Source organism: Aspergillus lentulus (assembly GCF_001445615.1).
Source record: "Aspergillus lentulus DNA, contig: Alt08, strain: IFM 54703, whole genome shotgun sequence".
Taxonomy (NCBI): domain Eukaryota; kingdom Fungi; phylum Ascomycota; class Eurotiomycetes; order Eurotiales; family Aspergillaceae; genus Aspergillus; species Aspergillus lentulus.
In genome coordinates, this window is record NW_028322118.1 from 618,443 (window position 1) to 631,541 (window position 13,099).

General features: G+C 51.7%; 6 protein-coding genes across 6 annotated transcripts; 3 read left to right on the forward strand and 3 right to left on the reverse strand.

Moving 5' to 3' along the window:
- Positions 1-116: 116 nt before the first annotated feature.
- On the forward strand, positions 117-1,373 carry ALT_3466 (Gfo/Idh/MocA family protein; the record flags this gene model as incomplete). Its single annotated transcript, XM_033562513.2, has 5 exons — positions 117-147; positions 207-232; positions 286-464; positions 527-810; positions 868-1,373. 5 exons carry the CDS (start codon positions 117-119, stop codon positions 1,371-1,373), a joined length of 1,026 nt encoding a protein of 341 aa, XP_033418404.2.
- A 318-nt stretch (positions 1,374-1,691) lies between these two features.
- Positions 1,692-2,496, forward strand: ALT_3467 (60S ribosomal protein eL32; the record flags this gene model as incomplete). Its single annotated transcript, XM_033562514.1, has 4 exons — positions 1,692-1,731; positions 1,975-2,099; positions 2,213-2,334; positions 2,388-2,496. The coding sequence occupies 4 exons, from the start codon at positions 1,692-1,694 to the stop codon at positions 2,494-2,496; spliced, it is 396 nt and encodes a 131-aa protein (XP_033418405.1).
- Positions 2,497-2,933: 437 nt separating this feature from the next.
- ALT_3468 (pseudouridine synthase family protein) lies at positions 2,934-4,563 on the reverse strand (the record flags this gene model as incomplete). The annotated part of the gene is made up of 2 exons (XM_033562515.2): positions 2,934-4,268; positions 4,321-4,563. 2 exons carry the CDS (start codon positions 4,561-4,563, stop codon positions 2,934-2,936), a joined length of 1,578 nt encoding a protein of 525 aa, XP_033418406.2.
- Positions 4,564-5,270: 707 nt separating this feature from the next.
- ALT_3469 (acyl-CoA thioesterase) lies at positions 5,271-5,852 on the forward strand (the record flags this gene model as incomplete). The annotated part of the gene is made up of 1 exon (XM_089599583.1): positions 5,271-5,852. The coding sequence occupies one exon, from the start codon at positions 5,271-5,273 to the stop codon at positions 5,850-5,852; it is 582 nt and encodes a 193-aa protein (XP_089455921.1).
- A 511-nt stretch (positions 5,853-6,363) lies between these two features.
- On the reverse strand, positions 6,364-6,864 carry ALT_3470 (uncharacterized protein; the record flags this gene model as incomplete). Its single annotated transcript, XM_033562517.1, has 1 exon — positions 6,364-6,864. The coding sequence occupies one exon, from the start codon at positions 6,862-6,864 to the stop codon at positions 6,364-6,366; it is 501 nt and encodes a 166-aa protein (XP_033418408.1).
- A 3,850-nt stretch (positions 6,865-10,714) lies between these two features.
- On the reverse strand, positions 10,715-12,730 carry ALT_3471 (uncharacterized protein; the record flags this gene model as incomplete). Its single annotated transcript, XM_089599584.1, has 5 exons — positions 10,715-11,154; positions 11,233-11,588; positions 11,634-11,829; positions 11,952-12,171; positions 12,227-12,730. The coding sequence occupies 5 exons, from the start codon at positions 12,728-12,730 to the stop codon at positions 10,715-10,717; spliced, it is 1,716 nt and encodes a 571-aa protein (XP_089455922.1).
- Between the last annotated feature and the right edge of the window lie 369 nt (positions 12,731-13,099).

Genomic DNA, 13,099 nt, shown 5'->3' on the forward strand with positions numbered 1-13,099 from the left:
TGGATGCTGCATAACCGGATTTCTAATCTTATTCCAAGGTATATAAAGTCGTGCTTCTGTGCAGTCTCGATTGTCAATACTACTGTCTGTGTATCTGTTGCATTTGAACCATCGATATGTCTGTCGGAGTGGCTATCATTGGAAGCGGTATGTCCACCATCTATACTCGTACAACAGCCATTAATCTAAAACTGACAAAATCACAGGCATCTTCGCTCGCGAAGAGCATCTGGTACGCCAGCCCAATTTTGTCATTTGACCTGACTACCCTGACACCAGTCATAGCCTGCAGTCCAAGCAGCAAAGGAGTTCCAGCTGAAAGCCATCTATTCCCGCTCCCTCAAATCAGCCCGGGACCTCGCAAACGGGACTACGGGCGTTGACCTCTACTCCGAGGACTCTGGCCCTGGAAAGGGTTACGCAGATTTGCTCGCCCGCGAGGACATCGCGGCGGTTGTTATCGCGTGCGTCTGGTTTCTACCCCCTCGAGCAATCAAGACTCACTGGCTAATCAACCTCCGCGCAGTCTCCCCATCCTGGTCCAGCCGGATTTCATCCGCAAGGCCCTGACAGCAGGAAAGCATGTGCTGTCCGAGAAACCGATTGCCAAGGACGTTGCCGCGGCGCGGGACCTGCTGCAATGGTACCATGCCAACATCGACACCAGCAAGATCCTCTGGGCCGTCGCAGAGAACTTTCGGTACATGACCAAGTTCCTGCGCACGGCGGAGGAAGTGCAGAAGCTGGGGCGGGTCAAGAATTTCCGGGTGAATTCTCACGCGCTGATCTCCACGGACTCGAAGTATTTTAGTAAGTTATATCCATTTTGCTATATCTTTTTGTCTATTGCGTGATCTAACGAAGCAGAAACCGCATGGCGCCAAACCCCGGGATACCAGGGTGGATTCATCCTCGACGGCGGTGTCCATATTATAGCAGCTCTGCGATTGATTCTCGGGTCGAGCGATCCCGTCGCTACGATATCCGCACAGTCCTGTCTCCAGCAGCAGCATCTCGCTCCCCTGGACACGGTGGACGCGGTGATGAAGACCAGATCTGGCGCTACGGGTGTGCTGTCCTTGTCGTACGGATCAGCATTTGATGACTCGGTTTTCGAGTTTGACTGCGAGGGGGGCGTGGTCGCTTTAAACTTTGACACCCTCTCAATTAAAGGCGAGAGCAATGAGCTCGCCTTTGATGGACGAGGTGTTAGCCGTGAGGTCGCTGTATTTGCTACGACGATTGCCAGCGGTGGTTCCATCGATAAGCGACAGAGTCCAGAAGAGGCGCTGGCTGATTTGGAGATTATGGAGAAGATGTTGACGAGTGGCGAGAGAGACGGCGAGAGACAGGGCGTGGAGTTACAAGTGTAGATACTCTTACAGAGCTTCATGACAATTAATTCCCTATGATACAATAACTTCAATCTGATAGGTACATCCGTAAGTCTTGGCGAGGGTTAGCCGCGCAAGCCCTAAACACCCGTTCTCGCTTAGCGATCCACTAGCGTCCCCGCTGCACTCAGGCTCGCTCGCTCGGGCGGCCAAACCTCAGCGGAATTTTTGAGATTGAACTCGAATCGTCACGACAACTCTCGAGCGCCAGCCAGCGAGACCCAACGATACCGACAAGGTATGTTCATTCTGCATTTTTATCATTTGATGCATTGAGATTGTACTGACAGTTTCAAGATGGTCCTCGCAAAGAAGCACGTCCCCATCGTCAAGAAGCGTATGTTCTAGCTCCCTCTGCCAGCCTTTCCCTGCCTCAAGCACACGCACAAATTTCGATTCTGGAGAGAAATAAGGATGGACGTTTTGATTTGGATGTGATGGAAGAGATGGTCTAGTGGAAGAGAGATGGAATCAGCGACCGAATCAAGAGAATCAAGACCTTTCGTTGCGAGCGTTGCATGAATTGAGAATTCAGACACGAGAATATGGAATATCAGGAGGACTGACAGGATGTGAACAGGCACCAAGCGCTTCTTCCGCCACCAGTCCGACCGCTTCAAGTGCGTGCCGGAGTCATGGCGCAAGCCCAAGGGTATCGACAACCGTGTCCGCAGACGCTTCAAGGGCAACATCCCCATGCCTTCCGTACGTTCAGTTCCTCGACCCTAGCCGCATCAGATTCGATCATCTCGACGAGACAAATCTGGAATCCCTGTGGCCTACCTTTACGAGCTGGCTTGCTGATATTTCTGGACTAGATCGGTTACGGTAGCAACAAGAAGACCAAGCACATGATGCCCTCCGGCCACAAGGCTTTCCTCGTCCACAACCCCAAGGACGTCGAGCTGCTCCTCATGCACAACCGCACCTACGCCGCTGAGTACGTTTCCTCCCGTCCCAGCTACGAATAGAATATACTGATTGATGGAATAGGATCGCCTCCGCCGTCTCCTCCCGCAAGCGTGTCGACATCATTGCCAAGGCTAAGGCGCTCGGCGTCAAGGTCACCAACCCCAAGGGCCGTGTCACCGTTGAGGCGTAAATGGTGGGATAGGCATGATGAATTAATAGAACGAAAAAATTTGACCCTAGCTTCTTACCGCTTACAAATATACCATGAAGGGGGGCCGGATGGTGGACGTCCTTTTTATTTTCCTCCTCTGTCCTCATCCTCGTCCTTGTGGCTGAGTGTCCGTGGCCGTGGCCGTGTCCGTTTCCTCTGGCGGGTGCGGAAAAGGGTGTCGATTGTCGGTTCCATGTATGGTCGTGCAATCCTCGTGGCAATGACGATTCAAGATATGTGCATCATGCATGCGTGCTTTCTGTAGGATGTATTGTGTACGGGCATGGTTATGGCAAATGTAGATCTCGTCAAGCCATGCATGACTTTCCCGACCAGTACAGTATGCGTAGTTGTACATCATGTCAATAGATATAGTAGAACTCGTATCATTATGCGTCTATAGCTAAAATCATGGTCTATGTATTATGCTCCTCTTGAAACTCCTGCTGCCGAGCAGCAGAGATATCTACAAGCCCGACACCCCTCACCAGAACGGGATTCTCCCGCTGCTCAGAACCCTCGACAACCATCCCCTCAGGAATCGGCGTCTGGCCGATAACAATCTCCTCGTCATCCGGGACAGGCACCCAGTCCGGCGCCTCACGCGGCCCATCCAGCCCCTTGGGCGGCATAGCCCACGAGGGCATCTTGCTGCGATACTTCCACTGGCCCTCCAGATCAGAGTACGCAACAGCATGCAGGAAGATGCCGAGCTCATGGACGCCCGGGTCGGTGTAGAGCTCCGTGCCGCAGACGTCGCAGACCTCGCCGGAGAGGCGCTCGCCCTTGCGCTTGTGGTAGTCGTGCACGGCGGCCTCGTGCTCGCGCGACATGATCTCTTCGACGACGGAGGGGTGCGTGCCCGGCGGCACGGGCGGCACGGTCGTCAGGTGCGTGCGGTACGTTGTTGTATCCGCTACTTCTGTCTTGCCCATCTCTGAGAGCCGGTCCATGATCTCTTCGTCGCGCTCGGCCGTCGCCTCGTTGCGGCCGAGGTCGGGCCCGAACACCCGCCGGTTGGAGTAGATCGGGTCGTTGGTGATCGGGTGGCCCAGGAACTGCAGGTGCACGCGGATCTGGTGCGTTCGCCCCGTCAGCGGGAGGCAGTGCACGATGCTGTAGCCTTCGGATTCGTTGGCGAGGAGCGGCGGCGGCGTCGCGGGCCGGTCGCCGCTGGCTGTCACTTCGTTCTCGTCGGGTTCTGGGGCGGGCGAGGCTGGCGGGTAGTATGCCAGCCGGCGGAACTTGGTCTTTGCGTCCTTGCCGGTGGCGCGCACGCGGTTGAGGCCCAGCTTGGGACTAACGGACATGATGGGCTGGTCGCAGACTACCACGCCGTCTGGGAAGCGGCCCTTGACGCGCGCGATGTACTCCTTCTGCACGGTGCGCTGCTTCAGCTTGATGGTGATGGCGTCCGCGGCCTTGGGGTGCTTCGCGATGAACATCACCCCGGAGGTCAGGCGGTCCAGGCGATTGCACGGCCGTGGGACGAACTCCTGCCCGCGCTGCGAGCGCAGGATCTCCACGATTGAGTTATAGTGGTAACGGCCGGCGGCGTGGACGGGGACGCCTGCGGGCTTGTCGATCACAAGGATATCATTGTCCTCGTGGATGATTCCAATCTCGTGGCCGGTGACGGGGGGTTCATGGCGGTGGAGGGTATGCGAGATGATTTCGCCGTTCTTGATCACGGTGTCGGGGGCGGCCTTTTTGCCGTTGACGGTGACCTTGCCATCAGAAAGGGCTTGTACCTGCATTGCATTAGCGGCAGCGTTCAATCTTATTCACAGTCTGGAGACCCACGTAGTACTCGGCCGGCCGATCTCTGAACTCGGACGTGAAAATTTCCTGCAGCTGCCGACCCCGCCATCGCTCCTTGCAGTAGGTGTTGTATGTGTAGTAGTAGGGTTTGACCCTGCGCAGCCCGCCTTCAAAGTAGTATGGGATCGGCCATGGATCGCATGGAGTCACGGCGACTTTCGGGGGCTCTTCGACGGGGTCCGGAGGAGGGACTTTGAGGGTTGTGTCGACGGGAACGACAGCCATGCTGGACGCAGGTATCCTGCCTCGTCGCAGCAGATATACAGTAATGCGAGGAGATGGAGCCAGGGGTGATATCCAGGGATCCCGTAATTGTGTGCGTTTGTGTACGGTTGTGTCCTGGTGAAGGCGAAAATTAGCCACCGAAAAAAATATCAAAAAATAAATTAGTGTTGCGGGGAAACCAGATCGAGAGGTACAGACTGTCAACAACACAGACAACAATAGTTATATACTGTCCGATACCTATAATATCTATAAACAGTCCAATCCGATATATTTACCTATCTAGAATACCCATATTCAATTCAGTGGCGCAACATCTTAGCTGTCAATCATCGCTATTGTCGCGATGTCATCCCCGCCTCAGGCACAACTGCATAACCAATTCATATTACTAATAGTGCATAAATTATGCAGCCAATCAAATGTGCCTGCATTTCAACCTCGGCTCCTTGGTGCCTGAGGTCTCCGATCTCAACATCAACATGAACATCAGAGGAATACAGCAACAGCACTTCAACTACCTCTCAATAAGAAACCAGAAGTACTTTCCATTGATAAAATTGTACTGGAAGCGAACTTTTCCGATTTGAATTTCGATTGGCGACAGCCAAGCTGACGAACAACATCGTGATCGCCAGTTATATATAGCTCCACCCGCATCAAGTAACCGCCTTCACTATAACCTCCTACCTCCCACCACAAACAAAATGTCCCCCAAAGAGGAACTAGAAGCCAAAAAGCGCCGCATGCGAAGCGACTACGTCTTCCACCAGGAATACCGCACCCGATGGCACGCACTCATTCCCCCCGCTAACCAATCACCACTAACGAAAGACAGGTTCGACAACGACATGTACGCCCACCTCAACAACACCGTCTACGCCATGCTCTTCGACTCCATCGTGAATAGCTGGCTTATCGCCGAGTGCGGGATGGATCCGTTTAACAGGAACAAGTCCACCACCAGCACCACCGCCGGCAGCAGCGACAGTGACAGCGCTGTCTTGCAGCAAGTCGGGATCATGGTCAACTCGTACTGCGACTATTTCGCCTCAGTATCGTATCCGGATGTACTGGATCTGGGGCTGCGGGTTGCGAGGCTGGGGTCGTCGAGCGTGACGTATGAGGTTGGGGTGTTTCGGCGGGGGGAGGAGGATGTTAAGGTTGTTGGGGGGTACACGCATGTGTTTTGTGCGCGGGAGACGATGAGGCCGGCGGAGGGGGGAATGGAGGAGAGGGTTCGGCGGGGGTTGGAGAGGTTGGTTGTTAGGGAGGGGGCGAAGTTGTGATTATTCATTTTATTAGTGCTTGAGGGAAGTATCATGTGGTGAGCTGATGATAGACCATCTGATCCTACAGGAAATGGAATAGAAATCACACTGAGACACTGGCGATGGTGTGTTTCGTCAATAGCTACTGATTTCCCAAGGTAGGTTTGATTCATATGGACCGAGAATTTTGTGTTCCATTACTCTGCTGATAGCAGTGTAGCAATTAATGTAAATCCAACATGAGATATCAAGATCACTGTTTCATAGATCATGGACGAAGCACAAATAGCAAGAAAGTCTATCTCTTTAACCCAAACCGAACGCCATCGCTAATCAACCATTGCCGATATACGCTTTCGTCCGATAATTGTATCAGCAAGTCATTTGCGATGGAAAGAATAACAAAATATAAAGACACCCGCTGAAACGCTATTGGCGATAATTATGAGATAAGGTAGTCGTCAGAGTAAGGAGGTTGAAACGAGTTGAAGAGTGATGGATGATGAGATGATGATTCAAGGTGCAGAGGCTAACCCATCTTGGTGGGGACGATGCTGCTGCATCGGGAGACGTTGAGGGAGCTTTCTGGCGACCGGACGCGCTGCATCGTCTTGGTGCCATGGTCGTAGTGCCACTTTTGATACGGGCCCGGAATGAACTTTCCTTTGGCGTCCCATCCGGCGACCCAGGTGTAGCCATCGTCAAGAAGGAAGAAGAGCAGTCTTTCCGGCTTCGCGCCTTCGTGCAGAGTCACCGACTGCCAGCGACATCTGTCTTCCATTTCGTGCTCAAAGATGTATCGATGGAGGATGCGGCAGTAGACAAGTGGGACAGGGACTTTCTCCTCGTATTCGCTGTCGTCCTTGTGGACGAGATGCCATCCCAGACCCGGGATGTACTTGTAGATACCAGGAACAGGGCTTTCCCAATGTTCCTCTCGGTAAATAGTTCCTTGAATGCGCTCGCCCCGTTGGAACCAGTAAGTCGGGCAGAACACTGCGCGAAGGCAGATGAAGAGATTCGGCGCCATAGTATAAGATATTGGATGACGAACAGAGAAGAGGACGGATTAGGTGAAAACGGAGAAGAAGAGTAGAAATTCAAATGAAGCGCTCAGTTGCAGAACTTTTTCGATCGAAAATGAGACAGGGAAAACAGCGAGATCATAAATCGATATCCATCGTGACGGTCGTACTTCGAAAAACTTCGTAGTGGCTGGAAGGAGATGAACAGGGATAGACGGTGATGCTGTCACTGGCGCGACACCAATGTCTGAGGATCAAGACCCTGATGATTGAGAATGCGAGTGGGATTCGTCCAAGCGATCTCGACCGCTTGTTACTTGGCTGCTTCTGAGAGCAGGGTCAGGGTCAGGATCAGGAGCAACGACAAGGCGCTGGCTGCAATGATGCGGTGTGTATCACAGCCCAGGAGGCGTGACAACGAACGGAGCTCGAATCTCCTGAAAATATCCTGGACAGAAACAAGAACAGGAACGCAGTGATAGTCTGATAGAAGGTAGCTTTAGAGAACGCCAATCGAGACCCGAATGTGATAGAGAGCAGCGCAGCAGTCACCCTGTGTTACAGCTCGTCAAGAGCGCATGGGGTAAATCTCGACTCTGACTGGACGATAAGGAGAACAGACATTATGCAAGACGAGAAATCGAGGTATTAGAAGGAGTGTTAAGGTCAAACGCCTTTAAATGAAGATCGTTGTGTGCGCGTTCGCACAATTCGAGGCGGTCTGAGGTCAGCCCCCCGACGGCGTAAAAAAATTTGAGAGTCAGGATCACTGCGCTCCTAAACAGGATACTCCACGAACCAGACTAGAAGGACTAGACCTCATCAAAGAACGGATCTGTCGTGATAGCTTTGCAACAGTCCCATAATTCCGGCGACACTGACCAACGAAATGCTGTGCCGGTTGAGCTGCAAAGGGGAAACTCTGCGCCGCGGGAAAGCCGAGACCCACACGAGCAGTTGTATTTTTATCGTGCGCCTTTTTTTGCCTATTTTTTCCCTCTTGAAATTCAACTCTATATCCCGCTCATCGTCATAGCTGAGTCAATTAATTCGACTTTTTTTTTTTCTCTCTCAGGACCAGGTGTGGCACCCTCGCTAGTTCCCCGGGGGTCCGGGAGATGCGCTTTTTGCTTTTTCCTTCCGTAGTCGTGGGTTTAGCATGTTCCTGCAACTGCAAGCTAATGGAATTAGCCGTTAGAACTTAGCAGGCTGTCGGGAAATGTCGTAAAGCAGCTGAGGAGTGAGGAGTGAGGAGTGAGGAGTGAGGAGTGAGCACTCAAAAAAGAGTAATCAAGCCATCTTGGTAAAGACTGGGCATTATCAATTGCTATCCACTTCGAGACAGGAATCTTGATGCCTGATCATGCAGTTTCCATCTTCGTAGTACTCGGTTTTCTTCCGGGAAGGGATATCCTCCGCTGATACTCCATCTCGGAGGCCTTGAAAGCATTGCATCAACTCAATCAACTGGGGTTTCAGGTTTTCCGTCCCGGCACGACCTTTGAGAAGTCAAAGCCCGTCACCGATGACAAGAACAGACATGGTCGCGTTGATCAATTTTGAATCCAGTCTGGACGGAATTTTTATTCTTCAGATAGAGGAAAGCCATCATCATTTGCATGAGACGCATGATCGATGGAGATAGAGTTGCTCCGAGTTCAGTAAAATATGATGGAGGGTCGTCCTCCCATTGACGTGTCAAAAGTACCACATGTTGTCCGCGTGTCTTCCAATCGCCGTTCATCGAGTTCTTGAAAGCTGAACAAATCATGAGGCATTACTACGGCCTTTGACTTTCATAAGAAGAAAGGTCAATATAGTGTTCAGAGGGAGAAACCAGATCTCTTATTTTGTGGATCCCCGATCTGCGTTCTGCAGCTCGACTACCAGCAGCTGTCATATCAACCAATCAGATCACCACGAGGAACTCAGAGATCTTCACTCATGCACGTTTGCTCTGATATTTAAACGGCTGGTTGCACTATCTGGATCCTTCTTCCTATTCTGATATTATTCCTTCAGCCACTTCCAGTTCTCTCATGAGAGAGGCCTGGACCTCGAATCCCAGGACGCCAAGACCAATGATTTCCCCAGTGATGCAGCAATCCGGGCCTCCGAGGATGAACGCGATTGACGCAATCAATAATGTTCATGATCATTTGAAGGAGCCAGGACCGCCAGAGGTCGCCTGGCGCATGAGGGCATAAGAAGGACACTGTCCTCAAGGAGCCCGGGTTGTGAATCGATTTCTCAACCATATGAGCTCAACTAGATCCTTCCTCGCTGTTTAAGATACTCTTCTTGAATGATACTATTCTTGAAGCATGCGCGACGTCCTGACCGCGAGTTGAATCTCTCCAGAGCTTGGTACTTGTGGGTAATCACCTCAGGATCACTGATGCTATCTAGTGCTCGTTAGCTTCGCCACTAGCATGTCAGATACTTTTGCAGAAGCCTTCTAGAAACTCGCACTAGCGTATAAGTGAATGCTTTTCTGCACCTCCCATTTTATTGCTGACGGTTGCCGCTGCTCCTGTAAGAGGCCTAAAGGCAGCATATGAAAGCTCCTTAATGAAAGATCACATGATCATACCTGAGTCGTATCATTTGTTATTTACTCTTCAGGGATGTCAACTGGACTCCAATTGCCGTAAATATGAGATCCTCTCAAGTTCTTTTTCTCAGACACGCAATTTAACGACGCGAACTATCACCCCGTGGAACACGAATCACAATTTATTCGAATACACTTCTGGCCGGTTCCTGTGAGCCTACCTGTGGTTGTCACGACAGCCACGTTACTGATACCATGTAGCACCTAGATTCAACGAGGACATTCGGCGGACCGAACGTCACCTGCAATTCAACGTGGATGCCTTCGTCAGCGCTCTGTGCTGTGCCACCAAGCGGCCTGTCAATGACCTGGCCTGCATATCAAAGCTAGCCGAAGGGTGCTTCAACCGCGTGCTTTAAGCTACCTTCAACGATGGGTATGAGGTAATTGTCAGAATTCCGTACAGAATAACCGTTCCCAGACGTCTTGCTACATCGAGTGAGGCGGCTACGCTGGATCTGCTTCGGCGTAATGGTGTTCCAGTGCCAAAGGTGCTTGCGTATTCCGCGGATGAATCCAGTCCTGTTGGTGCAGAGTACATTATGCTCGAGAAGCTCGAGGAGTACACTTGAGCGAACGATGGTTCTCTATTAATAATAAAAGCAGAGCCAAAGTAATGAAACGCATTGTGGAGGTGGAGAAACGATTCAAGACGATCCCTTTTTCTGCGAGTGGAAATTTGTTTTACCGCAAGGACCTAGGAGAGTCGCAATCGTTTGTGCCAAACCCTGGACAATCCGATCAGATTGTCCTTGGTCCTACTGTGCAATATGCGTGGTGATACCGGGAGCGCAGTCCATCGGATGTTCACCGTGGCCCTTGTATGTATCGTACCTGGCACATTCTGGCATACAATACACTGATCAAAGACCAGGGAAAACCTATCTCGCGTGTTTGGCGGCTCCTGCAAAACGTGAAATAGCGTTCTGTCAACAATATGGCAAACCTCGGCTTCACGTCGAACGTTACGTATGGGAGCTGCGTCAGTTCATAGCAATGTCGGCAGCCTTTCACCCTCGTCTCCTCTCCGACTACTTAAAGCTAGCGCCTTATCTGGACGTTCCGTCAGATCATCATCCTGGCGCAGCCGGTGCTTCGTCCAGATTTTTCACCGAATAATATATTGGTCAAGTCCTCCAACGACATCGTAGGAGACATTGACTGGCAACCATGCCGTGGTCCTACCTCTATGCCTATGCGCTGGTATACCAGATCACTCCCAAAACTGGGGTGATCTGATATCAGAACCCCGCGTTACCAATACTCATGAGCCAGTTTTGGCAAACTTGCATGATCGCATATCTCAGAGATTGAAAGTCGTCTTCCCAAGGAGCCCCCGCACGGTTGAAAAGCTTTGTCCGGAGCATCGAATTCTCGTCCCCCAGAGCGTCAAAGTGATCCGGCATCTGGCGCATGGTGAGTGCGGCATAGTAGAAATGGACAAGGCGTCTTTGCACCGTCCCTTTAGTCAGCTCTTGCTCACTTCGGTCAAGAGACTCGAGAGCCTCTGCTAGTTGGGTTTCTGGCTTTGCAAGGGCCCGGCTCAACCAGTGGACTGTCCAGTGCGCTTCTTGGAAGAAGAGATGTTGCAATGCATGAAAGATCATGATCAGGAGCAGGAAAAGCTGCTGCAGCTTGCGGAAATGAGAGAACCCATAGGTACTGATGCCGTGGGTTGGGTCTTTGATTCACTGTGATACCCAATGCAACATGGCCCATCAGAGAGACAATCCCGGCAGATTATCCAAGCCAACATCACCGTCATCCGCTCCATATCCTGTTGCACCGTTTTCATCTCCGTTGGCTGCGTTATCCTCAGGGACTTTCTCTGCGACCTCCTTGGTGTAATCGTCCGGGTCCCAAGCCAATGGCCGAGTATTCATCTCTTCGAGCTTTATCGCCACAAATCTTTCGATATCAGCTCTGTCTTCCGGCTCCAAGAAATCAAGTCTCTGCTTCCAAACATCGTCTATGGGAGAAGAGGTCGGCCCAAAGAATCGCTGATCAATCTTGTGCCAGTATATCAAGTCAAAGGCAAAGTTATCCCTGGCCGCATACGCAATCCAGAAGTCTCCACTCTCCCAGCTCTCTTGCATCGGACCAGAAAGCCGCTGGCTACTCTTTAGCCAGCCCTATTCAATTGCCTTGTCCTCTTGGTACCTCATCGCGCCGAGAAAGGTTTGAAGGCGCCGGTCATACTCGCTGCACCAATCATCAAGACCTCGGCGCCAGTAATCAGGTTTTTCAATCAAAAGCCACCACGGGGGCGCAAAGGAGAATTCGACTGGGGCGGCATACGCGAATTCCCAGTCTACAACTCCGACGATTCTCAGCTCTTCGTTCAGGAGGATGTTAGCTGGGCGCAAGTCATCGCACCAAAGTTTGAACGTGCCTTTGTCAAAGGATGCCACCGCTCTGTTAATCGATGTTCTCTGGCGAGTTTGCGGAAAAGATATCGAGCAACAAGCTTGCGCCGACAGTCTTCGGCTGAGTCGATTGCGTCATTGCGCTGGTTGATGAGGTGAGCGATGTGCAGCTCTGCTAGGGCTTCAAAGTATGAGGACTTGGTGTCGAATGTCGCGGTTGGCAATTTCGATTGGGGCAAGGATCCCAGTTGAACCAGAGCATTCATAGGCATTGATAAAGGTCTACGTGTCACCTCCCAGGTGAAATCGTCCACCTGGTCTAGTGACCCTATCTGGGGCAGAGATGGTTCAGAAAGCCGAAGCAAAATTCTTGCAGCCTCTCCGTACCAAAGCCTCTAATTTTGCCTCACTGATATACGGGTCCAGAATTCCACGGTCTTCCTTTGGGCACCCAGGCGTGTTAAGAGCATCATACATGCTTGTATCATGGTCAATATAGTCCATAATAATAAACGGACCTAATCCCAGCGGACTCTCCTTCCTCATCCCCCAGTAGTGGACAAAAGGAACGGGGATGGAAGTCTGATCGTGGATGTATCGCATAATAGCGACTTCATTCCGGACTTTCTCTTCAGGAAACATGGTGGCACCTGGCTGGGGGAAGCGCATGACGGCAGCTTTTGCATGCTTGTACTTCATCTGGAAACAGACGTTGTATGCGCCTTTCCCCAGAAAGCTGAATTCGTCCGCATCGCCAGGACGGTGGTGTCTGAGCAAGAAATTACCAACTGGGCGTAGTACGTCGGGTTCAAGAAACTGGCGAACCCATCCATCGGCGACGGCTTCGCTTTTCTCCCAGGCGACGTCGTCGTAGTGCAGGCGTGGTTGCATGCTTGGGGAGCCTCAGGGTAGTATATCAGTTTAAGGACAGGGATAGGATGGATTGTTCCAACACTCCCAAAATGCATGCGTGGGTCAATAATGAGATCGTGGAGTGTGTAATTCAGGGGTGGAGATCCTCATACATGATACGTCGTACTGGGGCGCAACTAGACGAGTCCACTAATCAGAATCACGATCGACGCAGGGAAGATAGAAATAATCTCCTCCGTAAGGCGGAAACGGTGAGTAAATCGAGCCTTGCCTTGGCTAAGGGCACCGGTCATCTCCGGCGATCTGTCCGCCAAAAGTCAAGATTGCCGTATCCACAGCCACCAACACGACACAACTGTCGCATTCATCATACTCCGTCTGCCGGGG